This window comes from Mustela putorius, unplaced genomic scaffold (genome assembly GCF_011764305.1).
Source record: "Mustela putorius furo isolate JIRA1106 unplaced genomic scaffold, ASM1176430v1.1 tig00000738_pilon_pilon_pilon, whole genome shotgun sequence".
Lineage (NCBI taxonomy): Eukaryota > Metazoa > Chordata > Mammalia > Carnivora > Mustelidae > Mustela > Mustela putorius.
The window spans coordinates 5,678,305-5,702,493 of NW_025421463.1; the positions used below are offsets into that span (position 1 = coordinate 5,678,305).

General features: G+C 58.7%; 1 protein-coding gene across 2 annotated transcripts in view; it reads right to left on the bottom strand.

Moving 5' to 3' along the window:
• Positions 1-712: 712 nt before the first annotated feature.
• Positions 713-24,189, bottom strand: part of CACNA1I (calcium voltage-gated channel subunit alpha1 I) — a 114,461-nt gene continuing 90,984 nt past the window's right edge. The window contains exons 20-37 of one of the 2 annotated variants that reach the window (XM_045083831.1): positions 24,058-24,126; positions 23,316-23,500; positions 22,741-22,867; positions 20,924-21,049; positions 18,474-18,563; positions 17,690-17,882; positions 16,911-17,062; positions 15,121-15,230; positions 14,351-14,484; positions 13,182-13,252; positions 10,471-10,549; positions 9,649-9,770; positions 8,886-9,224; positions 8,518-8,625; positions 7,999-8,121; positions 7,440-7,605; positions 6,050-6,249; positions 713-5,081 (exon numbers count right to left, since the gene is read on the bottom strand). In XM_045083831.1, coding sequence (XP_044939766.1) covers positions 4,440-5,081; positions 6,050-6,249; positions 7,440-7,605; positions 7,999-8,121; positions 8,518-8,625; positions 8,886-9,224; positions 9,649-9,770; positions 10,471-10,549; positions 13,182-13,252; positions 14,351-14,484; positions 15,121-15,230; positions 16,911-17,062; positions 17,690-17,882; positions 18,474-18,563; positions 20,924-21,049; positions 22,741-22,867; positions 23,316-23,500; positions 24,058-24,126 — 3,036 coding nt within the window. In that variant the 3' untranslated portion in view covers positions 713-4,439. Of the gene's footprint in view, positions 5,082-6,049; positions 6,250-7,439; positions 7,606-7,998; positions 8,122-8,517; positions 8,665-8,885; positions 9,225-9,648; positions 9,771-10,470; positions 10,550-13,181; positions 13,253-14,350; positions 14,485-15,120; positions 15,231-16,910; positions 17,063-17,689; positions 17,883-18,473; positions 18,564-20,923; positions 21,050-22,740; positions 22,868-23,315; positions 23,501-24,057; positions 24,127-24,189 lie in introns of both variants that reach the window. The other variant, XM_045083830.1, reaches the window with a different exon arrangement.

A 24,189-nucleotide genomic window follows, 5' to 3' on the forward strand; every position in this document is an offset into this window, starting at 1 on the left:
CTCAGGCCTGGCCAACTCCGTGGCACATACCCAGGCAAACCGATGAGAGCCCATGGACTTGGCTGGACTGTCAGGGAGGGAAGCTTTCATCCATCGAGGGATGGATAGACAGGCCCTAAGCCTGGGCTGCCGGTGGCCACTAGAAGAGGAGAGCAGTAAATGTAAAGGGAAGCAGATCCAAGAGGCGAAGAGAGACTGTGTCCTAGTGACATAGTTGGAGCGCTTGATCTGACTATACCTGAAGCCAACTTCTCTCAAACCACTAAGTTGTTTTCTTCTTTTTCTTTTTTTCTTTCTTCTCTCTTTTCCTTATCTCACTCTCTCTGGCTTTTTTCTTTTATTGTTAAGCTCATTCAAGTTGGGCTTTTGTCTTTTCAGCCAAGAGAATCCTAATAATACCTAGAATATGAATTTCATTAACAGTGCCAAGAGTGAGTCAACTATGAATTACTCCCGTGTGACCCTCCCACACAAGCCCAGCATCTTAGCCACAGGACCAGAGCTCATGCTAGGCTACGCTCAGAGCTAGGCTCCGTCTCCTCCCCAGCGCAGCAGACCCCAGCCATGAGAGGACCCTTTCTAGGTCCTAGACACCCTAAGCCCGGCAGCTGGAGCCTGATGGAGAACCTCTCACCACCCCACCCCAGGAAACCCCCAGCTCAGCACCCACCCCACGAAAGAAAGAAGAGCACAGGCACACGGAAAGTTTCTGAAATAGGCTTCTGTGTTTTTATTCAAAACAACATGGTGGCAGCTGCCACTTGGTTTCTCTATGCCTGGGCCATCTGGGCCAGCAGGGACCAGTGCCGTCAGCAACTAGGAGGGAAGTTCATTCACACCGTAGAAACTGTACAGCCACTCAGAGTGTGATAGTCACGGTGGCGGGCCCGGGCTGAGGGCTTCTTGGAGGTGGCAGCCTCTGCCTCCTCCCCAGGCCCTAGCCAAGCCAGGCTCCACCAGGAACACTGATTATTGCACAAAGACAAAAAGAGTATGTGTATCTGGGCTAAAGAGCGGCTTCTAAGACCCCAAGCCCTTACACAGCGCAGCAAAGAGGGCCAGAGTTGGCCCTAGAAAACAGAAGGCTGGAAGGGAAGGGTCTGGGGGGAGACAGGCCAGTGGGCTGGTACTGTGCACGCTTCATCCTTTGGGGAGCTACCAGGGGCAAAGACGGTTGGGCAGGGGACAGGAAGAGCGTTTGGCCAGGGTGGGCCACGGCCCTATCGGGTCTCGCGTCCATCTGTGCAGATGCCTGCTAGCCACCACTCGGCACAGCCCTGCAAGCAGATAGCTTGGGGTATCCAACACCAAGTTCCCCTCTCTCCCTGGGGCCAGATCTGTGGGATTTAGGGTACTTTTGTGCTTTTGTGATGAAGAGGTCACAGGGTCAGGAGGGCAGAGGAGCCATTCAGCCAACCCCCATTCATTCTGGCTTGTCCTAGCCAGCCGATCACGGCTTCCCGGACCCCCTAACTCCTGTAGCTCCCAGAAACAAAGCCCAGTGCCTGGGAACAGTACCTGGAACGCCCCTCCCAACCCTGGGGAATAAGCCTCTTCTCCCACAACCACAGCCCCTCCCACCCCAGAGCAAGCTTCTCTCTACCTTCAGCCGATCCCACTTCTAGGCTCACCCCACTCTGTCCGGCCCAGCTTCGCTAGGGCCAGTCCCTTTGCTTAGACCATCCTCACCACGTGTCTGCTCATTCTGTGACCACAAGGCTGAGAGTAAAAGGATGGCTTCATGTCGCGCACACCAGGGCATATTCCCTGCCCAGGCACCCATCACCTGGTGACGCCGGGAACGTCACTTCTCTGGACTGTGCCTAGCCACAGCCGTGCACACTGCTAGAGGCTGCCCCTCAGATGAAGAAAGACAACACCCAGGCCCGGAAAATGGACGCTGTTGAGAGTGTCACAGACCAAACCCTTGAACCCCAATCGGTCCTCTACTCAGACTTTCTAGGTCCCGTGTCCCTCTTCTGGTTCCAGCACACACGTCCCTCCGGGAACGTGCTGACTTGCACACCTAATGTGCGTGTGCCCTCCGCCCCTCCAGCCACGATGGCTTGGGCCCAGTGCCTGGCTGGGAGGGAGGGTGAGGCCGAGCTACCCGGGGCCTCTTCTTCCCCGGAGGAGCTCCCCCCGTCCCAAAACAGCAGGGCAAGGTATGCTGCACAAGGCTCGCGGGAGCAGGAAGCTTAGGATTTGGGCCCAGCCTCCCCCAACCCTGCTGAGGAGCTGCCAGGAGCCGAAGAGGACAGGACCCCAGGTCCGGCTGCTCCCTGAGAGGGAGGGCTCAGGCAGTCCTCCCACTGGAGGCTGCCATCCTGGGAGGGGGTTCAGCGCTCGGGCATCTCCTCGCTGTCTGCACAGCAGTCCACCCTCCACACTTCCAGGGGAGGAGAGCCAAACTCCGGAGGCTGAAGGGCTGATGTAGGTCTGACCTCCATGCTGGCCCAACTCCATGGGGCCAGCGGAGACCCACATGCAGGTTTTGCCTTCTGAACCCACTCCTTCTGACCACAGGGCACACTTTTTCATACCCCAAACACCCAGGTGCTGGCTCCCTACAGAATTCCAGGGCATTGAGGTATCCCCAGCTGGCCACTTCATCCACTCCAGGACTCAGTTTCCTCATGCGGGAAGTGGGCCTACCCACCTTTCCCCACTCCCCACACCAGCTCTGAAGGGCTCTGCAGACCACAAAGGCTGAGTCACTCGCTGCCTCATGCCCAGGCCCCAAGCGCCCAGAAGGTCCCCGGAGCCCGTGCAAGCTGTCAGCCCTTCAGTACCACTCACCAGCCCGGCCTGAAGGCAAGTTTCTTTAAGGTCAGGGTTTGGGAACGAGGACAAGGGCCCCCTCACAGGGCCCCACTGAAGCCATCCGAGGGAAACTCACCAAGGCAAAGGACCCGGGTTATTGCTCGAAGTGTAGCATTTCCTGACCTGGCAGCCTTTCCCACCCCAGGACCCCATGGGTGTGCAGACCAACGGCCTCGACCTTCACCTTCCCAACCGGCTTCTTTAAAGTGACCTTAAACCCACTCACTTCCGAAGACTTCCCCTTGACCTAAGCAATATCTGTGGAATCATGGGTTCGGTGTACGGTTTATTTCTTAATAAATACTGAAATAAATGCGTAACTATTCAACGAAAAAAATACCCATCTGTGAACCCATTTGGGAAGCACAGCTAGAGTAAAACCTGATCTGCAGCCTGGGAAAGTGGTGGCGGGGGGAGAGCGAGGCTGGTCCCAGGACGAGGCAGGTGCCCCCATCTGGGCTTAGAATCCTGTTGAATCTGCTTTCCCCTGAACTCCACTGGAGAGGGGCAGACCTGTCCAGGGGCCCGGGGCAGCATGACCGCCAGGAATGACCATGGCTCAGAGCCCACCTGGCAGATAGATAAAAGGTGGCGTGTAATGGCCACCACTGACTGCATTAGCCCAGGGTACCCGCAGTGGAGCCTAGCGGGCACAGACCAGGCTGGTACCCTTGACTTCCAAGCTTCCGCATGCCCTGCTCAATACCCTTTACCCTTCCTCTCTCCTGCTGCCTCCATGCCTGCCCTTGGCCTCCCTGGGGGGCAAAGCCATGGCAGACTACCCCCCCCACCCCTGGAAGTGCCCTGCCCACTGGCTGAAGACCCTGCCCAGCCTTGGAGCTACCCTCCACCCCCCACCCCTGCCCTAAGAAAGTACGACTATTCACCCCTGGTTTTCCTAAATAAAGACATCTAACTGGTTGACTAAGAGTGTGCTCTGGGGCATCTACAAAAGACTGTTCACGACAACTAGACAGTCAGGAACAAGACAGACACCCCAATACGTGGGGGGAGGATCTTAGCGGCGTTTCTTCTTTAAAGGAAAAAAAAAACGCACCCTGAATTTCACCTCTTCTTCTGAGCCTGTCTCCCCGGCCACAGTAACTTCAGAGGCCTGAAAGCTTCTCCCAAGCTACTCCCAGCCCCGGGCGGGGGGAGATACCAAAGAGCTCGGCTGCTAACGCCCCAGCTGGACCATCCGCCCTGGGGTAGGTCTGGCCTGGGTCCGAAGCATCCGGCAAAAGCCCTATATCTGGGCACCAGCCCGCAACCCCCCCACCTCCAACTGTAGCACTTTCTGGAAATCATAAGCTCTCAGTAAAAAAAATAAATAAATATATATGTCTGTCTCTCTCTATATATATGCATATATATATGTATATGTATATGCACGGGAAGGACCACGGCTGGGGTCCACAGCCAGGGCCACAGCCAGGGCCACGGCCCCGGGCCTCGGCGAGCCCAGACCCTGCTCAAGGCCACCCTCTCGGTGGCCCGGCGCTGGCTGGCTGGCCCCTGCGCGACGCCCAGGTTGTGGCCAAAGTATTGCTGCCTGCCCCCTGGCTCCTGAGGTAAAAGACGGTGGGACGGGGCGCCCGGCTGGGCCCCTGCGGCCCTCATCTCTTCCGCTTGCTGGCCGCGTCGGCCGGCTGCAGCTCCGCCGGGCCCGGCTGCGGCTCGGGGGGCGCCGAGGGGGCCCCGCCCGCGTCCTTGCTGCGGTCCGCCGCCCAGGAGGGGCTCCGGGCCAGGCCGCGGGGCCGGGCGGGGTTGCGCGGGCGGCCGGGGCCGGGGCCGGGGCCGGCGGCCAGGCTGCTGGTGCTGCTGAACCTGCGGGCCGGCGGGAGTCCCGGCGGCGGCGGCGGCGGCCCGAACAGCGACGTGAGCGACAGGCTGCTGAGCGTCTCCGAGTGCTCGCTGCCCGCGCCCCCGCCGCCCGCGCCGCCGCGCCCGCCCGCGCCCTCCTCGTCCGAGGGGTCCATGGAGTCGTGGTGGGTGCAGCCCGGGCTGGTGGAGCCGCCGCTGCTGTGGCTGCGCTGGTGCGCCCGCAGCCCGCGCAGGCTGAACAGGCCCCGGCCCCTCAGGCTGAGCCGGCGGCGGGCGGCGGGCGACAGGCCGGCTCGGGGGCCCGGGGTGCGGGCCGGGGGCCCCAGGGCGCGCCGGGGACTGTCGCTCAGGGTCAGGCTGTCCTCCAGCGTGGTCTGCAGGCTGCCCGCCGAGCTGCTGCGGCTGGCCTCCAACGAAGTGTCGCTCCCTGTGGCCTGGGGGGCGGTGGGGGAAGGGGTCGGCAAGGGGGGGGGGGCAGCTGAGGGTCCGCAGCAGGGGTCCCCATTCTGCCCCTGGGGCAGGCTGTCCCTCCCAGAGACACAGGCACAGCAGCCCCTCCGATGCCTCGGGAGCTCCCCTCAGAATGCACCCAGGACCCCAGGGCCCTTCCACTACATCACCACCCAATCCCAGCTTAGGGGTGGCCTTTGTCGGTGGTCACTGGGAGTGGCCTCCTGCTGTGATCCCTGCACCGCCGCCCCCCCCCTTACTTAAACACACTCACGTGGTGGCCCAAGAACCCCATCCCAGCCCTCTGGGACCTTTCTTCTCACCATCCTCCCCTCGCTCTCCCCCTCCCCCCAGGACCCCTCAGCCCTGGCCCCAGGCTGCCTGGAAATCTCTTCCCCGGGCATCCATGTACCTCACCCCTCACTGCCTTCCCAGCGCCAAGAACTGCCCCACCCTCATAGTCCCTTCCTGGGGCAATCTTCTCCCGGCCAGGTATCACTCTCAAATAGATGATTTTCACGCACTTACTTTGGCTTACCCTCTCCTCTCGCACCCCTGCAACACATGCACTGAACAGTACAGCATAAGCCATGGGGTAGGGATTTTGTATCTGTTGCCCCCGAGCCTCACACACAGCCAGGCACCTAGCTGGGACCAGCAGCTGGGCTAGCACTGGACCAGCTCTGCTTCCACCATATACATGGGAGCTGGGGCAGCTCCTGCTTATCCGAGCTCTGGGGCTGCGGGCTCTGAATAACCTTTCTGCTCTGTGCTTCGTGCCCTCTGCATGCCCAGTAGGCAGCTCCAGCCAGTGCAGTACTGGTGGCCGTGCAGGCCAGACCTCTCTTCCCCCAGACCTGCCCCTCCTTCTCCACCTGTACATCAAGGCCCCACTCAGATGCCCCCCCGCCCCCAAGCAGGAAAGCTCGTGGAGACGAGGAGGTGTCCATACCTGCCGGAGGAGGCTGCAATTGACACTCGGCGACCGTAGGGATGCCCAGGAGCCCTGCAGGGCGATCTTGGGGAGGGTCCCAGTGCCAGGGCCCTTCTCCTGCCCTTTCTGGCTGGCAGACACAGCAGGGTGAAAGAACTCGGCGGGCATGGGCAGGAGAGGGCTGGAGGCATCCGGGGAGAAGGGCCTCGGGGGTGCAGCTGGGGAAGGAGGAGAGGGGGCTAGGGAGCGGGCTCAGGCTGGTAGGCTCCTGGAGGATGCCTTCTAGACCCGCAGGCAGGAGGCTTCCTACCAAACTGGCTGTGGGACTCTGGGTAAATCTCCCCCTCTGAGAGCTGATGTCTCCGTTGCAAAAGCCAGAAAGAAATACTGAGCCAGCCGCTCTGATTCCTGGCCACTGGGCAAAGACAGGCTTTTGGAGCCAGTAAACCCAGGCTCAAGGACCCTTGAGCTCCTTCCTCTTCGAAAGAGGGACCCCAGGCTGGATAACTTGAATGTCTCCAGCGGGGGTGGGGGGAGGTTCCTGTTCTGTGTCGTCTTATTGTTTAAGGACTATACAAATGAAGAGTTAACTAAAGGGGACAAGCTTTTACTCAATCAGAGTGGCTCTTGGGTCCTGCACCCTCATTCTGGTCCAGGAAGCCTGGGGTCTTGGCACCTTAGCCACCAAGGCCACTGGCTTTAGGGAGAGTCCTTAGAAAAGTCACTCCACCCCCAGCTCCTGGAAGGAGCTCGATGCCTGGCCTTCCAGAAAGTACCTGGGGTGGGCTCAGGGTCTGGAGAGGTCTCTTTGCTGATGAGCTCATCTCCCTGAGCTAGTGCTGTGGAACCAGATTCCCATCACCCTCCAAGAAGACTTGAGGTGAAGGTGAGCCCAAGTGACGAACAAGGGAACTAGGCCCTCTGTCCACAAGCCCAGCGCACAGACGCAGGATGCTGAGTGTGGGACCGAAAGATAAATGTCCCAACATTTTACAATGGGCTTTCTGTTGTTCAAAATCACCTCATGTGAAGATGTGGATAAACACGTCTCACATTCAGCTCTAGAAAAATACCACAATAATTTGGCAGCTTTCCTTCTGCCTAATGAGAACTCTATGTGACCCGTTTCCCTTTTCACCACAGCTTCTAGGAGCTCAGCATGAACCTCCCATTAGATCAGGTTGCCAGATCATTACTATCTCACCTCCCTGTATTATCTTGATATTTTTATCATTGTTACATCAGACCAGAGAATCCCATCTTTTATTGTCTGTTAAGCATCTGGTTCTTTCTGGACTCAATAGAATTGTCTGGGCAGAGACACTAAGAAAAGCATTTGGCCAGCCCCTCTGCAGCAGCTGCCAGAGATCGGGGCCGTGGGGAGCTGGTGAGGGCTCCCCCTCCTCACCTCGGCTGCTCTCCTGCTTCAGCCAGGACCGGACGGGATTGGATGGGACCACCTCCCTCTCCCACAGGAAGTTCTCCGGATCCGATAAGACAGCTGTGTTGGGCAAGGGGAAGAAGCACTCGCCCACCTCTCCTGCGTGCACGGGCTCAGGTGTGTCCGGCTCACCCTGCAGGAAAGGGAGGCGGGTTAGGGTGGTCAGGGGGGACAGGGAAGACCCTGCCCCAGCTGCCTTTATGCCTCTGCTCCACAGCCTTTGCTTGGGCCACTCTCATCGCCCGAGATGGCCTTCTCGCTCTTCCACCTGGCCAACAATGGTCATCTTCCAAAACCTAGGTGAAAGGGCCCCACCTCCAGGAAGCCCTCTCTGGTGTCCCAGGCAGGTTGCTGTTTCCTGCTCACTCCAGGCTCGGCCCTAAGATCCCAAGGGTCTTCCTTGTCACTGTAGCCAAGTGCCTGGTAAAGACCTAGGCCCATGCACGAGGAAGAAGCAGTGTTCTGGCTGGCCGGGTGGAGGCCAGCCTGCAGGGACAGCCCCACGAAGCCCGCTGGGACCTCTCACCCTGCTGTCCTTGGGGCCGAGCGGGCAGGCTGTGGGATCCTCGAGACTCAGGTCATCACCCAGCAGGATGGAGGAGGACTTGTCTGAGTTCAGGGAGAAGGCCTCCGTCTCGGCCAGCTGCACCTGCAGGGAGAGGTGGCCGCCTCAGGTCACCCTGGGGGTTGGGAAGGGGCAGGCCTGGTCTTCCAGAAAGACACAAGCAGGTAGTTACAGAGGCAGAGATTTGCTGAGCATGGAAGTTATGCCACCACGCACCGGGGACCCAGTCTGAGCAGGGGGTGGGGGACACACGATGGCGTGACAGTCAGTCCAGTGCTAGGCCGGGGCCGCGCCCTCGGGCAGCCTCATCGTCCCAGACTGTGAATGCCAACGCTGGTCCACTTGCCCCCAGACTCAGCACCCCTGTAAGCTGAACAGCACTGGTCGGGGGGACCCACGCTCTTCCCTTGGGCTGTCCTCTGCCAGACTTCACACTGTCCCCACCACGAGGCACCAGCTCCCCACTGAGGCTGCCATTACCTCTTGCTTGTCGTGGTGACACTTCTCGCAGCCGGCCGGCGAGGAGTAGTGGTGGAAGATGGAGCCGGACAGGTTGTCGATGATGGTCAGCTCCCCCTCCAAGGAGTCCTTGATGATTAAAGAGACGCTGTCCAGCCACAGGTTCTCCTAGGCGGACGGGGACGGGGTGGGGACAGGCGGGATTATCGGCCGGCTCTGGGGGGGGGAGGGACTGCGGGGCGGGCGGGACCCAACCCCCTTGTCACAGGGTCACCCCTAAAATGGAGCCGGGCAGGGTGGGGCTCAAAACGACCCAGGTCTCCGCCTGAGGCCTCGGACGCCCGATGCCCGTCCAGCCCCGCGGTGCCGCCCTCTGCACCCCTGCCCACCTGGGCCGGAGAGTAGCAGCGCGGGCACAGGCGGCCCTCGGCGTCGCCCCCGCCGCCCGCCCCGCCCGGGCCCCGGCCAGGGCCCCCCGGGGGGCTGGCGGGCGGCCGCGGGCTGGGACCCAGGCCGTGGGCCATCTCGAGCTCCAACTCGGCGTCCATCTCGGCGTCCTCCTGGGCCTCCTTGTTGCTGTCGTCCAGGTGCTTCATGAGCACGGCCACCACCACGTTGATGAGCACGAACTGGGCCGTGAGCACGAAGCTGACGAAGTACAGCGGCGACACGAACTGCAGGCTGCTCAGGCAGCTGCGCTCGTCGTGGGTGCAGTCGCGCAGCGTGTCCTGCCCCGGGGGCGGCGAGGCTCTGTGAGGGCCCGGCGAGGGCCCCGGGCGCCTCCGCTCTGCGTTCCCTGAGCCCCGTCCCGCCCAGGCCGGGCCGTGGACCGCAGCCAGGGAGCCTCCCCGGGGTGGACAGGTGAGGAGGAGCGGTGCCTGCAGCCCCTGACCCTGGACTGTGGGCCCCAAGTCCCCTCTGGCCCTGGGCGGAGCCCTGATCCCAGAGCAGCAGGCAGAAGTACCCAGAGAACGATTTCTGGGCTCGTCTCCACCTTGCTGGGCTTCAGAGCCCCAAGCAGGTCCCTCTGCTTCCCACTGCCCTGCTCTCCCCTCCCGTGTGTGCGGTGGAGCGCCGGGCGGGAGTCCTAGCTGTCAGAACCCTTGCCTAGCCCCCAAGCCGCTGGCTGCCTCCCCAGCCGGCCCCCGGTACCTTCATGATCCCATTCCAGTTGTCGCCGGTGGAGACCTGGAAGAGCGTGAGGAAGGCCATGCCGAAGTTCTCGAAGGTGGCATGCCGGCTCATGCCCTCACAGGGGTTCTCATCATTGCAGACTGAAAGGCGAGAAGAGGTCAGCCCTGTCCCACTGCACAGTCCCTGCCTGGCCCGCCCTGCACCAGGGCCTCCCAGCCTCATCTCAGGGTCCCCAATCCTTGAAGGTGTGTATGGACTATGCTCAGCCCACAGATGGAGAAACTGAGGCTCAGGGAGGGGCACACCAGCTGGCACTCAGACTCTGGCGAGCCTGGCTCCTCCCCTCACTGGTGTATCAGGTCCTGAGAGAAGGGAAGAGGGGTGAGGGCCAGCCCCCAAGGGAGCCCCGCTTTCTGAAACCCCATGCAGGGCTGGCTCGGCAGGGGCTGTGTTGCCCTGGGCCTGCACCCCCCCCCTGCGCTCCCTGGGGCCGTGCTGGCTCAGGATGAGCACTGGCGCACGTGGCCAGAAGGATCATCCTTGGGAGCTCAGACAGCGGGGCGGGGGGCTCCCAGTCAGGGCTCTGCTGGCACAGGCCTCACATATGCCGCTGCATCCAGGCTGGCGGCTCTCAAAAGTACCACCCACCCCGGAGGGTGGGCATCGATGGCTGAGGGTCACCCCTCTGTCCCCACACGGGCCAGCTGTGGGGACATCCCCCACTACAAAGACCCTGATGGGACACTCGGCCACATCTGCGGCCTCCCCACCCTGCTAACGCCCTCCTCCAGGCCTGTTCTGCCCCCTCACCAGCCGGGGCCTGCTTCGGGAGGCACTCACCCAGCTTCCCAAACAGCTCCACGCCCAGGGCAGCGTAGATGAAGAAAAGCAGCATGAAGAGAAGGCCCAGGTTGCCCACCTGTCGGGGAGAGCAGGTGGGGCGGGGCCAGCCTGAGGGTCAGGTTCTGTGCCCCAGGCCGGCACCCCGCAGCCGCAACCCCCCCCCAACGCAGGGGGGAGGCCAGGTCCCCCAAGGACACAGAATAACAAAATGCGGGCAGAGCCCTTCCCCTGAGCTGCCGGTTTCAAACACCTCCGATTCGTAAGCTCGCTTATCCCGCACAGACATCTATGAGCTACACGTTACCCCATCCTGGAGATGACAAAAACACGCACTGAGTGGGGAAGCGGCTTGCCGAGGTCACACAGCTAGTAAGAGGGAGGACTAGGATTCAAACCCGGCAGGCACAATCACTCCTCCACACACGCGTGTGCTAGGCCACATCCCACGAACGAATGCAGAGAGTGAGGTTGGGGGGGTCGTGTCTCAGCAACAGCACTGCTGCCCGCGTCCCCAACACCGGCCTCTGCAGGGCCGAGAAATCCTTGAGAGTCGGGACGGGGCTGGGTTAGGTTGGGTCTGCCTCCTTCAGCCCGCACAGGGCCTGGCCATGGAAGGAAGCGGACAGAGGAATCACGCAGGGTTGTGAGCCCCAGAAACTTCCCGCAAACCCAGCCACCCCAGTCCCACGGCTCCTGTGGGAACAAAATGTCCCCGATTATAAAGCTATTTCAAATCCAGCCATACACCGGAGACAGCCTCTAACGAATGCTATGGATGAGATAAGGCTCGAGAATATTCCTGCCCTAGAAACAGACTACCTCCCGGAACCCTCAGAAGTCCTGCATGCACAGAATCAGAAGAAGGTTTGCATTAATTGTTGAAAAGTAAACCATGTTAACCACAGCCCCCTAATGTTTCTCTGCTCCGCAGAAGGATTTCCTCCAAGCTGTTGTACAACCATACCAGTAGCGTCTGACTCATTAGAAGACACTCTGCTCGCTAACGGTCAGGCACTTACTGCGCAACTCCGAAGCCAGGGAGTGAGCGTGGCCCTGGACCTCTGGTCAGCTTCACGCCCTCTGCAGGCCCAGGTGAGCGGCGCTTCTGAACCAGGGTGGACCTCACCTTCCCGGTCCGTCCCTCCTTCCACCCACGGCATCTCCTAGAGACTGCACAGCCCCTGCAGCCTCCTCGTTGGCCTCCTGCCTCCAGCCTCTCCTGTAACCCACTCCTTAAAGGCCATCCTGCTTGAGGCCTCTCCTGTCCAGAACCTCTTATGATGCCCACTGCCCACAGGATAAAGCCCGAGTTTGCTGTCCTGGCTTCAAAGCCCTTTGCAACCTAGCCCCGTGGACTAGCCCCCACCCCAGCCTGATCTTCCCACCGCAGACTCCAGCCGCACAGAAACCAGACTCCATTCGCACATTCTGTTCCCCATGCAGGGAAGACCCTTTCCCTGTCTTTGCCTAGTAAGTGCCTCTGCCCAACCCCTCAAAGCCCAGGTCAAGAGTCACCTCCTCTGAGAAGCCTTCCTTGCTGCCTCCTCTCTCTGCAGGGGGGCAGAGACTGGTGGGAGTGTCATTTTCATAGCACTTTACACAGAACGGAGAAAATGTCCGATGTCCATATGACAGCTAAAAGATTTTGAGAGTAAGTCCCCCATCCTATGTGGTACTGGATGTGTACGTCTCTTAAAAGTGCTGATGTGACTGTCATTACTATCGTGTTTCCTACTTGAAGCTGGGACATCCCGGGCATCTCCATGTGAAAAATTCCTCCGAAGGGACTGCGTGTTAGGAAAAACCACATCCGTTTGAATGAACATCCCTGCTTGCTTTCCCTCCAGACCTGATGAGAACTCTGTCGCTTTCCCTTTGTAAGGAGGCTGCTGGGACACTCACAGCAAACTTGCGAGCATCCTTGGCCCATGTGCCTGAGAGAATTAGCTCTGCTTCCACCTTCCCAGGGCTGTTCATTTTTTATCCTCATTTTTATCATGCTGGATCGTGCCCTTTATTTTAAGATGCCTGAAATCCCTAAAGACTAGATGAGTCATCATGAATAAACGAATGTGTATGAGGCTCTCCCCAGAGCAGAGGCCACCCTGAGGTGAGGGCGAAGGGGGGTCCTAAGGAGTCAGGACAGTGGGGGAGGGGAGGACTGGGATTTCGGATTTCCCAGGAAGATGAAAGTCACATCCTGTGTGGCCCTGATCCTCTCTCCCTTCCACTGGCCAATGGGATGAGGCGATGTGCGCTTTCCTACTTGCTAGGGTTTCCACCCAGGTCAGCGTCTCATGCTGTCCCCACCAAACAGGTCCTATCGGAACCTCCCATCCACATCACCACCTCCTTCTGCCAAGCCACCCCACAAGGTCAAGTTCACAGTCCCCTGAGGTCCGCCCTGATTTCCCCAGGGAGTGTCAGGACCCCCTCTTTCTCCTCCCCACATTGACTGGAACCATCTGTCTTCACACCAGCCTGGACACTCCTGAGGGCCCCATAAGGGTTGTCAGAACCCAGCTCAGGACCTGGAATGCAGCAGGCACTGTGAGCACTTGACGTTTGTCTCTGTCACAGCCCCAGGCTCAAACCTTGTCTCTGGAGACAGGATTCTGCCCTGGCTCTGGGCAGGCTGGAGAAGGGAACCCAGGACCTGTGAGATGCCAGTGACAGCCACGCAGGCCGCCAGAAGGGGGCGCTCTTACCTGGGGCAGAGCCTGCACCACCGTGTCCAGCAGGGCCCGCATCCCGGTAGCCATCTTCAACAGCTTCAGCACTGCAGGCGAGATCCAGCCCGGCCCACTCAGCCCAGGGGAAGGCAGAGTGTGTGTGAGGGGCGGGTGTGTGTGTGTGTGTGTGTGTGTGTGTGCAAAAGTGAGGTGGAGAAGGGAGAAGCCAGAGGAGTATGTGAGCAAAGGGGACAGCTCCGGGATGCCACACAGTAAGTACATGGGTGTCCCTGAACAAGGCTGTGCACAACGGTGCATTCACGAGGTGCAGGTGTCAGTGGGAATGTGTCCAAGAGAAGGCGGGCCCACACACAATGGGACCAAAGTGTGTCCATGAGCACCGAGATGAGGCCAACATGCCTGAGTACCCACATCTCTCCCTTCCCTCAGGCTAAAGAAAGCTCCAGACTTCTATGCTGAATTTCTCCGCACCTTCCCCACCTGGGAGCCCGGAGGCGACAAGCTGTTGCAGGTGGAGAAGCAAAAGACCGGGAGGTACCAGGCCAGAGGCGGGAGGTTTGTGAAGGGAGTGTAGGCCCAGCCTCAGGGTGAGAGAGGAGCTTCTGGGGGAAGCAAATGTTATAGGAAGCATCGAGGACTGCATGGCTTAGCCAGTGTTGGACTCACGCCCACAAGGAACTAGAGTTCCGGGTGCCTTCCCAGCTGCCCTGAGTTCCTTTCATCCCAACCTGAGGCTGGTCCACGTGGGTCATGGTGTCATAGGGAGATGAGATGGGATGCCTGGGTGGCTCTGTCGGTTAAATTTCTGCCTTTGGCTCAGGTCATGATCCCAGGGTCCTGGGATCAAGTCCCACATCGAGCTCCTTGTTCAGTAGGGTGTCTGCTTCTCCCTCTCTCTCTGCCTCTCCTCTGGCTTGTCTCCCTCCCCCAGATAAATAAATAAAATCTTAAAAAAAAATAAGGAGGTGGAGGTACAGTGTGCCATACAGAGCAGTCTGTGGACAAGGGCACATGAGTGTGTACAGACAGGGGGCAAGTGTGTATGTCTGGTGTGTGCGTCTCCTGGCTGCTGTTCTCACTGCTCAGTAAAAAGCCCATTATGCCCACATGCCTCTTCCCACCCCACTCCTGGGAGTCCCATCCAGCCCCTGCCCAGCCCCACCCCATCGCCCTGTGCCCCTCACCCCGGGCGATGCGCAAAACCCGCATGATGCGGATGATGGTGGGGTTGATGGGCAAAGCTGCGTTGATCTCAATCTCCTCCAGCGTGATGCCCATGACCGACAGCAGCACAATGGCCAGGTCCAGCTGGTTCCACCTGCTCAGCCGGGCAGGAGAGGGCAAGAGTGGGAGGCAGGGCGAGAAGCGCTCTAGCTTAGAAATGCCTAGGTTGGGAGGAGCGTCACAGATCTCCACCCTCCTGATGAGGCCCACGGCTATGTGTGGTCACCCTCCCTACCAGCCCCACCAGACCCCACTGAGTCTGGCTCCCTCTTTGACCCCCACAGCCTCCAATCCCTCAAGCGAGAGGCTGACCGTGTTAAATAAACATCTCTGGCCTCCTGAAGAGGAGGAGGAATGAGCTATGACTTCTAGATTGGAATCCTGAGCCTGCTTCCTCCATGTGACCTTGGGCTAGTCCATCAACTTTTCTGAACCTCACTTATTCCCTCTGAAAAGAAGGACTGACGTGAGGTATGCCCCATTCTGCCTGTGAGTTATGGAGGACCCATGAAAGATGAACTGAAGAGACATAAGAGACTGTCCTGTATCTGTCAGGTGGGCCATAATCACTCCCTGTTCAGAGCTGCAGGCAGCACCTGGGGGACCCTGGCCGTCAGTGCCCACTTACTGGTTTCCCTACTCTGGCTGTTCCAGGCTTCCCCAGGGGTCAGGACCCCTTCCCCATCCAGCAGCCCACTCCATGCTGCCCCAGCCCAGCCAAGCTGCTCACCGATCCTTGAAGAAGCGCCTCAGCCCAAACGCCACCAGCTTTAGCACAGCCTCCAGCACAAACACAGTGGTGAACATGTAGTTGCAGTACTTGAGAGCTGTCTCCAGAGACTATGAAGGGCAGAGAGAAGCATGATCCAGACCCCAGGGGCTGCCCCCTACCTTCCTCCATTCAGAAAGTCTTTTTTTTTTTTTTTTAAAGATTTCACCTATTTATTTGACAGACAGAGATCACAAGTAGGCAGAGAGGCAGGCGGCAGGGCGGCAGGGGGGGTGGTAAGCAGGCTCCCCACTGAGCAGAGAGCCTGATGCAGGGCTTGAACCCAGGACCCCAAGACCATGACCCGAGCTGAAGGCAGAGGCCTAACCCACTGAACCACCCAGGCACCCTGAAAGTCTCTGCCTTTTAAGGGGAGAATTTAGTCCATTTACATTTAGTGCAATGGTTTCTATATCAGCTTTTATCCCCTCCATTTTATTTAACGTGCACTATTTGTTTTACATTGCTGTTTCTTCTTCCTTATTTCTGCTGGTTTGGTCTAGTTACCCATCTGGAGGCAATATGAGGCAGTATGAAGATCATGATTAAGAACAAGCCTGCTTAGGGGTTACTGGGTGGCTCAACAGGTTAAAGCCTCTGCCTTCAGCTCAGGTCATGATCCCAGGGTCCTGGGATCGAGCCCCACATTGGGCTCTCTGCTCAGTGGGGAGACTGCTTCCTCCTCTCTCTCTGCCTGTTTCTCTGCCTACTTGTGATCTCTGTCTGTCAAATTAATAAATAAAATCTTAAAAAAAAAAAAAAAGGAACAAGACTGCTTAGATATCAATCCTGGCCCAGCACACACTCCCTATTCACTATGTGACCTTAGGCAAGTCACTTGACCTCTTTGGGATTTAGTTCCCAAATCTGTGCATGGGGGATGATAAGAGTACCTACCTCAAATTAAGCGAGGTAATACAAATTAAGTGAGGTAATAGTCCAGTGCTGGGCACACAAGAAATAGTCAGCATTGTTACCCTACTTCTTCATGTTAATTTGGAAGTTCTACAATTATTGCTCATTCTGTTAATGGTTGCCTTCCTTTTCCCTGCATTTATAATATACCTCTCCTGTCATTTAAAACAAGATAACAAAACCTCACCTGGAGGCTCAGCCTCACCCTTCGTCCCCCTAGCTCCAAAATGTTGAGGCTTTTAGAATGCACTTTTCCCTACATGCTCCTTGCATGCCCGCACCAGTACTGCTGGCAACTGGCTGGGAACTGGTCATTTCCCTCCAGGCCCGTGTTTGTCTCCAATGATCCTGCCACAGGAATGCCCCTCCCCCAGGCTCCATATGCCTGGGGAGTAGTGGAGGCCACATGGTAGGCCTTGAATGCAAATCTGAGTTCCAGTTCTGGCTCTGCTACTTATAGGCTAAGTAATCTGGGTAGCATATGTCCTCTGAGCCTCAGTTTCTTCCTCTACAAAATCTGTAGAAAGGCTCCTCCCCCACCTTTGATTGCTGTGAGCATTAGAGTTAATATTTGTAGCCTCTCTTGCAGAGTCACGCACACACCACTGCCACTGGCACCCATGTTCAAGGCTAGGCCCAAATGTCACCTCCCCACTCACCAAGAGCAAGTGACATTTCCCTTTCTTTCATTTGTCCTACCAGGCCATGAGCTTCCTGAGCCCAGGGCCCCAAACGGGGGTGCTGCTCAGACCCTTCTACCTCATCCTGTCCCTGGGTCCTGCTGAGAACCCAACCCTACCATGTGACCTCAGGCTGGGGCTGGGGCCAGGGCTCACCGTGGGCTGATTATAGTGCTCCAGGGACATGGTAACCACATTGAGGCAGATGATGAAGGTGATGAAGATGTCCAGGTAGTGGCTGGTACACATGGAGTGGATGAGCAGCCGGGTAGGACAATAGGTGGCATAGTAGGGCAGCCGCTGGGCCTCTGCAGGGGGGTGTGGGGGATGGGGGTGGGGGGTGGGGGAATGGCACAAACCACAGAGGGTTGGGGCCCAGGTAGGGAACAGAGCACATGGAGGGAACAGCACAGGGGAGGGAGGAAGCAAGGGGAGAGACGTCAGAACATCCCAGGCCCCAAGAGTAAGAGTTAGGTCTCTTCTGCCCAGTTGATGGTGTGGACACAAAGAAAAGGGGTAGGAGGTGGTGGAGGGCAGGACAATGACTGTCCCCATCTCCTCCAAATACGCCCATCATGGCAGGGGCTCCGGATCTGCTGGGGGTAAGGAAGGAGTCCCGCAGCTCATGGCTAGGCGTCCAGGCCTTTGCCCTCAGGAACTGAGCCAGCAGGGGGCCACCAGTGGAGTCAGTGGACAGCAACAGGGGATTGGGTCACCTGGACAGGGAGATTCTGAAGGGGTGGGCAGGGCCAGCAGTCCAGAGTCGACCCTCTGTTCCCTTCCAGCCCCTGAGGCCCAGAAGATGCACGAGGAAAACCAGTTGTTGCACCAGGAAGAGATGGGGCACACGCAGGCAGGGCGCACACAGGATGGGGTGCACACAGGCGGGGCAGCCCAGGCCAGGGAGGCCCCACCCTCCGCAGCCACCCACTCACTCCGGCGCTTCTTCTCCAGGCGCCGCAGCCGCTTCTCCTCGCGCCGCCGAGCCTCCTCGGCCTCCTGGTGCTGCCGGCACTTGTGGAAGTTCTCCACCACGACGCCCACAAACATGTTGAGCACAAAGAAGCTGACGATGAGCAGGAAGGAGATGAAGTAGAGCAGCATCCAGGGGTTGTGGTTGGGCACGGGCTGCGGGAAGCAGCAGATGGGGCTGAGGCAGGCCGACTACTGGGCCCCGCGATAATGAGCCTCCGGAAGCTTCCACAAGCGGACCGGGCCGTAATACCCTCCCTGATTCCCACTGCCCTCAGCTCAACTCCAGCCCTATGCCCTGGCACACACAGGGGCCTCCTGACCTTTCAGCCCTGCCCAGCCCCTCCACCACCTCCTACCACCTACCCCCACTCACGACTCCCCGAACACGGTGCTCTCTCCCCTCGTCCTGCCCCTGCTGTCCCTCTGCCAACTGGCTCACCCTCTCTCCCCTGCCTGCGCTTGGTTCTAGAGGCACAAGGCTCTGACCCTCCATGCAGAAGCCAGTCTAGCATCTTCTTCCTGCATAGCAGGGGGTTTGTGAAGCAAATGGCACAGTGACTTATGCTACCTCAGAGCAGCTTAATGGTGGAAGATTCAGGCCAGGACGGTGAGGGGTGGGCCATGGCTGACAGGGGGAGACACCCGGGCTGGGGATCCTGCTGATGCCAGTTTTAGACAACTGGCCCCCAGAGATACCTTGTCCCTCCCTCACTGTCCTCTGCACCGGTCCCAGCCCACCCCCACCTGTTGGTCCACAGCGACAGCGTCCAGTCCATTGTACATGATGTTCACCCAGCCGTCCTTAGAGGCCAGGACAAAGAGGGACATCAGGGCCTGGAAGACACAGGAGGGAGAGGGCCTGGGGTGGTAGGTGTAGACAGCTCTCCGTTTTTCTGCCCTCAGGAGGCAGAGAGACAGAGGCCTTCCCTGAGGATGACAACAAACCGTTCCTGAGAACCTACTAAGTGCCTGCCACAAACCCTACAGACACTCTTGCAGGTGAATGAGCACTAAACCAGGAGTACTGGGCTTGGCTCTGAAAATTAATTTGATAAGATTCATGAGCTCTTGTCCCCTCGCCCACAGAATGGAGCTAAAGCTTAAGTGCCTGCCAGCTGGGTCTGCTGAGACTTTAAACTGGAAAGTTCCTGACAAGCATGAGAGGCTCTGCCACCATCACACAAGCTTGCCTTTAGTACCTGAAAGCAGGAGCTTATGAGAGAAGTCAGGAGCCCTGGGCTCTGCCCAAACTCTGCCACTCACTGGCTGTGTGACTCCGGGCAATTTCCTCAACTTCTCTGGGCCCCAGCTTCCTTGTCTGTGAATGGCAATAATTGCCTTCACTAGTGTGAGACTTTTTAAATGGAAGGAATGCCCAGGAGACATGAGCCAAGGCTCCTACACAGCGGGCAGGCCAAAACACACACATGTCCCCTCAACAGGTCGACGGGCTGGTCCTGCAGCACTAGCACAGTGCCCTGCACACAGTAGGTACTCAATAAAGGTTTTCAGAAGTGGACAGCAGCAGCAGTGCCGTCCATGCAGAGCCCCAATCCCCAGTGGCTGACCAGAGGTCACACACCCACTCCAGAAGCTCCCCGGTTCAAGCTCACACTGGCTCCTTTGTTGTGGCCCAGGGACCCTGGGCAAGGAAATGGTGTTCTGGGATGGGTCTCCTGCCCTGCAGGTGCAGACCCCTTCTTCCCAACTCCCAGGGCACAGACTCCACCTCCTCCCCTCCAGCTGAGAATGGTGCTGAGGGCTGCCTGGAAAGGGCTCAGACCCAGCAGGACGACAGAGCAAGAGACACAGAGGGAGTCCTCGTGGCCAGGCAAGGGCACGAAGCCCTCACATGCCAAGAGGCAAATCTTCCTGGGGGGCCCTGGGGTCACAGAGGCATGAAGTGCAGAGCCTGGGCCCCGGGAAACACACAGCTGTTGTCACTTCCCCTTTTACCCGGGAAGGCACCGAAGCACAGACACTAGAACCTTCCTGAGTGGCCTGGCAAGCAGCCAAAGGCTCTGGGCCGCGCTCTAACTCCCCCATATGGGCACTGAGAACACCTTACTTCGAGAACACCTTACTGGGGTATTAGCCTGGCATCAAGAGGCCCAGCTGGGGATGCTTCCTGGGAATGGGGCCCTGGGCCTGGCACTGAGCTCAGGGAGTCGGGAACAAGTTCATAGAAGGCCTCCGCAGGCTTTCCCTCAGCTTCCAGGAACAGTTTTTTTTTGTTTTTTTTTTTTCAAACCTCTTGTTTTATCAACCACTGAGTCATTAACAACTTGAAAGGCACTGCTTCTAGAAAATCTGGAGGGGCTGGGGGAGCTCCTGTGTCCCAGTTCCTGACTCCCTTTCCCTGCCCACTGGATGCTGCCCTAGGGCCCATGGCTCTGCTCCCGGGGGCATGGCAAGTGGGGTCCCTGGTCACGTGAGGGACAGCTTCAGTGGCATCCAGCCAGAGTGTCCCTGGCAGAGGAGCGGGGCACAGGCCCAGGGTCCCACAGACCCAGACCTCGTTCCCTCCTCGTGGGACCTGGGGAAGGCACTCCCCATCTGATCACCCGTAACTGCCCTCAAGCTCTTCTCGTCTGGGGCATGACCAGATGGGCCACGCCCGGCAGGCCCCCAGGACAGGGGACCACAGGCAAGGCAGAAACCGGGCAGGGGGCCTGGCTGCCCACTGAGGTGGAGAGCAGAATAGATGGGTGCTGGGAGAGGAAACCCACTCTGGACCAGGGGCTTGCTACTTTCTGTTACCATTGCCTGCCTGCTAGGCCGTCACATTCCCAATTTACAGATGAGAAAACAGAGGCTCAGAGCGCCCACAGTAACTGGCACAGAGCCGGGATTCACACCCAGGTCTGGCTGTCTCTAAAACTCCTGTCCAGGTGCCCGGGGTAGAGAGTTGGAGGCCAGGAACCAGTGTTCACTGAAGCCCCTCCAAGCACCTTGCACTCCCAAGACGCGCAGCACTTGGGATCTCTAAGCCTCGCACTGCCTGTGACGTGAGCTCCCCCTACCCATTTTGCAGGAGGGAAAAACCGAGCCCTAGAAAGAAGTCACAGGGTCAGTCCCTGCAGAGCTGGACCAGAGCCTGGAAATGTTGGCACCAAATGTTGGCACCAAAGAGCTCGTACCCCCATCCACTGGGGAGCAGGGGGTCAGGACAGGGGTACACGGGCAGGGCTCACCTGGCCCAGGTTGTCGAAGTTGTACTTGTGGTGGACCCAGCGGTAATTGGCGGCCACGCAGTCAGAGCGGTTGGTGATGTTGCGGGTGTCCACGCCCAGACAGTGGTAGAACTTGCCCTTGAAGAGCTGGGGGGTGGAGGGGAGTAAGGACCACAGGGTTAGCGGACCAGTCTACCCAGGCTGGGGGTGGGGGGGATGCAAATCAGGAAAGGGACCCGCCCCAGGGGGGCACTTCCTCTGTGCACAACCTGGACAAAGCACTCAGCACAGCATCTCACCAAGTCCCCCAACATGGGGTTCAGCCCATCTCACCGATGAGGAGGCTGAGGTGCAGTGGTGTTAGGTAATTTTCCCAAAGTCATATGAGGTTTAGGAAGGGACAGAGTCAGGGCGCCTGGGTGGCTCAATTGGTTAAGTGTCTGCCTTCAGCTCAGGTCATGATCCTGGGGTCTTGGGATCAAGCCCCGCATCGGGCTCCTTGCTTGGCAGGAAGCCTGCTTCTCCCTCTCCCACTTCCCCGGCTTGTGTTCCCTCTCTCACTGTCTCTCTCTCTCTCTCTGTCAAATAAATAAAATCTTAAAAAAAAAAAAAAATGAAGAAGCAGATCCAATGTCTGTCTGATTTCTGGGCTCTTCCGCAGACCTCAGTCCTAAGACTATAAAATCTTAAAAAAAAAAAATGAAGAAGCAGATCCTATGGGCAGGGACTCCACAGGAGAAAGTTGCCTGCATATCCCCAAGGGGAAGAGAGAGGTAAAGGGACCCTCTCTAGGGACCCAAGCACCCTGCCTGGAAGGGGCAGGTCCACTGTCCACATGGAGGTCGCATCAAGCCCTTCCTCTCTGCAGCTCCAGCCCCAAACCCGGGACCAGGTGAGGAGCTTGGAGGTCTCAGCTCAGAACTCAGACAAGAAAGGGGAAGTCCCCAGCTGCAGCTCAGACCCCAGAGGGCTCAGGTCATTCTAGCCATCACCCTGCCGCACACTTTTATGATGTGCCTCATTCCTTCTCCCTGTCCAGCCCTAAGGTCCCATCCTCTTCCTGGGCTCCAAACCAAACTTCGAGTTAGCTCAAGTCCCTCCTGTGTCAGAGCCCCTCCATGGTCTCTACCTCCACAGAAACTGGCCCCACCTTCTTTTATTTTCTTTTAAGATTTTATTTATTTATTAGAAAGAGAAAGAGAGCACAAGCAGGCAGAGCAGCAGGCAGAGGGAGAGGGAGAAGCAGGCTCTCTGCTGAGCAGGGAGCCCAATGTGGGGCTCAATCCCAGGACCCTGGGATCATGACCTGAGCAAAAGGCAGTCGCTTAACTGACTGAGCCACCGATGCACCCCAACTGGCCCCAACTTCTTAGCTGCCATTCCAAGTTTCTCCCACCTTGGCCCAGCCCACCGACTGGCTCCTGGCTCTGTGCCAGCCCTAGCTCCTGAGCTCACCTCCACACACGTGCCTACCCTCTCCTGAAATACCTTCCACCAGCTATGACCCGTGGAATCACTTCCCTTTCAAGGCCCAGTGCCTAGGCCACTTCCTCCAGGATGCTTTTCCTCTTGCCTCCAGCCCAGCCCTCTGTTTCTGTGTAGCTTGGACTTCTGTGATCCCATTTACCCAGACTTCTTTGCGCTCAGACACTTAGGTCTGTGTCCATCCCTCTCCCTGGACTGGGAGTTTGCAGCTGGCAGGGACATGGGTGCTCTGGCAGGGCCACCTGAGCCCCCAGGTTGGTCAACACAGGTCGGGAGAGTTGAACAGGAATGCGGAGCCCCTTCCCCGACCCCAAAGCTCACCGCAGTGCCTCCCCAGCCTGAGCACCCCTCACCTGCACACCCAGGATGCCGAAAATGATGAAGAAGGCACAGCAGATGAGGACGATGTTGCCAATGGGCTTGAGGGAAGAGATAAGCGTCTCCACTACCAGCTTCAGACCAGGCGCTCGGCTGATGACCCTGGAGGCAGACAGGGGCCGGGGGCACCATAAGCCCACAGCCATGTCTGCGGAAAGCACCCACTTTTTCCCAGAGTCAGCAGGGGAGAGAACCCCAAACCCCAGATCTATATGCACAGCAGTGTGCTATGCCCTAAGCCCGTCCCCTTGGGGTCCACACCACACCATCATCTGGAAACTGAAGGCCAGAGATGGCAGCGAGCCACCCAGGGACAGACAGAAAGTGGGTAGCAGTCCTGGCTGCCACCTTCAGCCCCGCCTTTCCAGCACCCTCCTCCCGCCAGGGTCTCCAGGCTCTTCCCCCAGAAGCAGCATCAACAGCCTGGTCCCTGTCTGCACTAATCTGGCTATCAGAGGGCTGAGTGGGTAAGGAGGGCCAGAGGGAGGGGTCCACTTAGACCCCAGGAGCTCACTAGGGATTCCCCCATCCGCAGAGGAGGAGTCCTCACCGCAGGGGGCGTAGGGTGCGCAGCAGCCGCAGAACCCGAAGGACCCCTAGGATCTTGGCTCCCCCCGCTGAGGCCACGGAAACCACAATGTCAATGATGGACACGAAGACGAGAAAGCCGTCCAGCACGTTCCAGCTACTGCGCAGGTACGCCTGCTCACCAAAGTACAGGCCCAGGGAGACCACCTGGGGGCGGGGCAATGGGCGGAGTCAGCCGGATGGCGATTGGGGACCAGGGCAGGGTGCGGCCAGCCTCTGGGAGGGGGCGGGACGAGGTCAGGTGGGACATGTGGGGACCAGTCCCGCAGAGGGCAGGGTGGATGGTCTGACAGGGGACACGTGCCCCACCGCCCCCTGAAACAGGCCCAGAGGGCCACCCCGTTCCCTATTCCCCACACATCTGGCTAACCCAACTCAAAGCCCAGCGCTCTGGGAAGTAGCTGGGAGGGAACCCTTCCCCCCTGCCCCACGCCTGCAGCAAGTACGTATTACACCTTCAACATTTCCCTACATTAGCTTTTCACGTGGCATGTGAGCTCCTGGAGAGCTAAGGACGAGGCTCACCCCCTCTGAGTCCCTGGAGCCCAACCTAGGGGCTGGCACCTAGCAGGGACAGGCCTCCAGGGCCTTGCGTGGAATGTGGCTGAGAGGCAGGTGAGTGAGAAGCTTTCGGAGAGGCTGGCCCAGAGCCAGGGGTCCCAAGCCGGGGGTGGGAGAGGGTCCCAGGTGAAGCCCGGAGCTACCTTCAGTGTCATCTCGCCTACAAAGATGGCCGTGAAGATATAGTTCGACACAGTGAGGAAGATACGTTCCTGAAAGAAGAGAGCTCTCGTGGGCCCAGGGGTTCCCAGAACCGCCCACCACCTGGTCAGCCT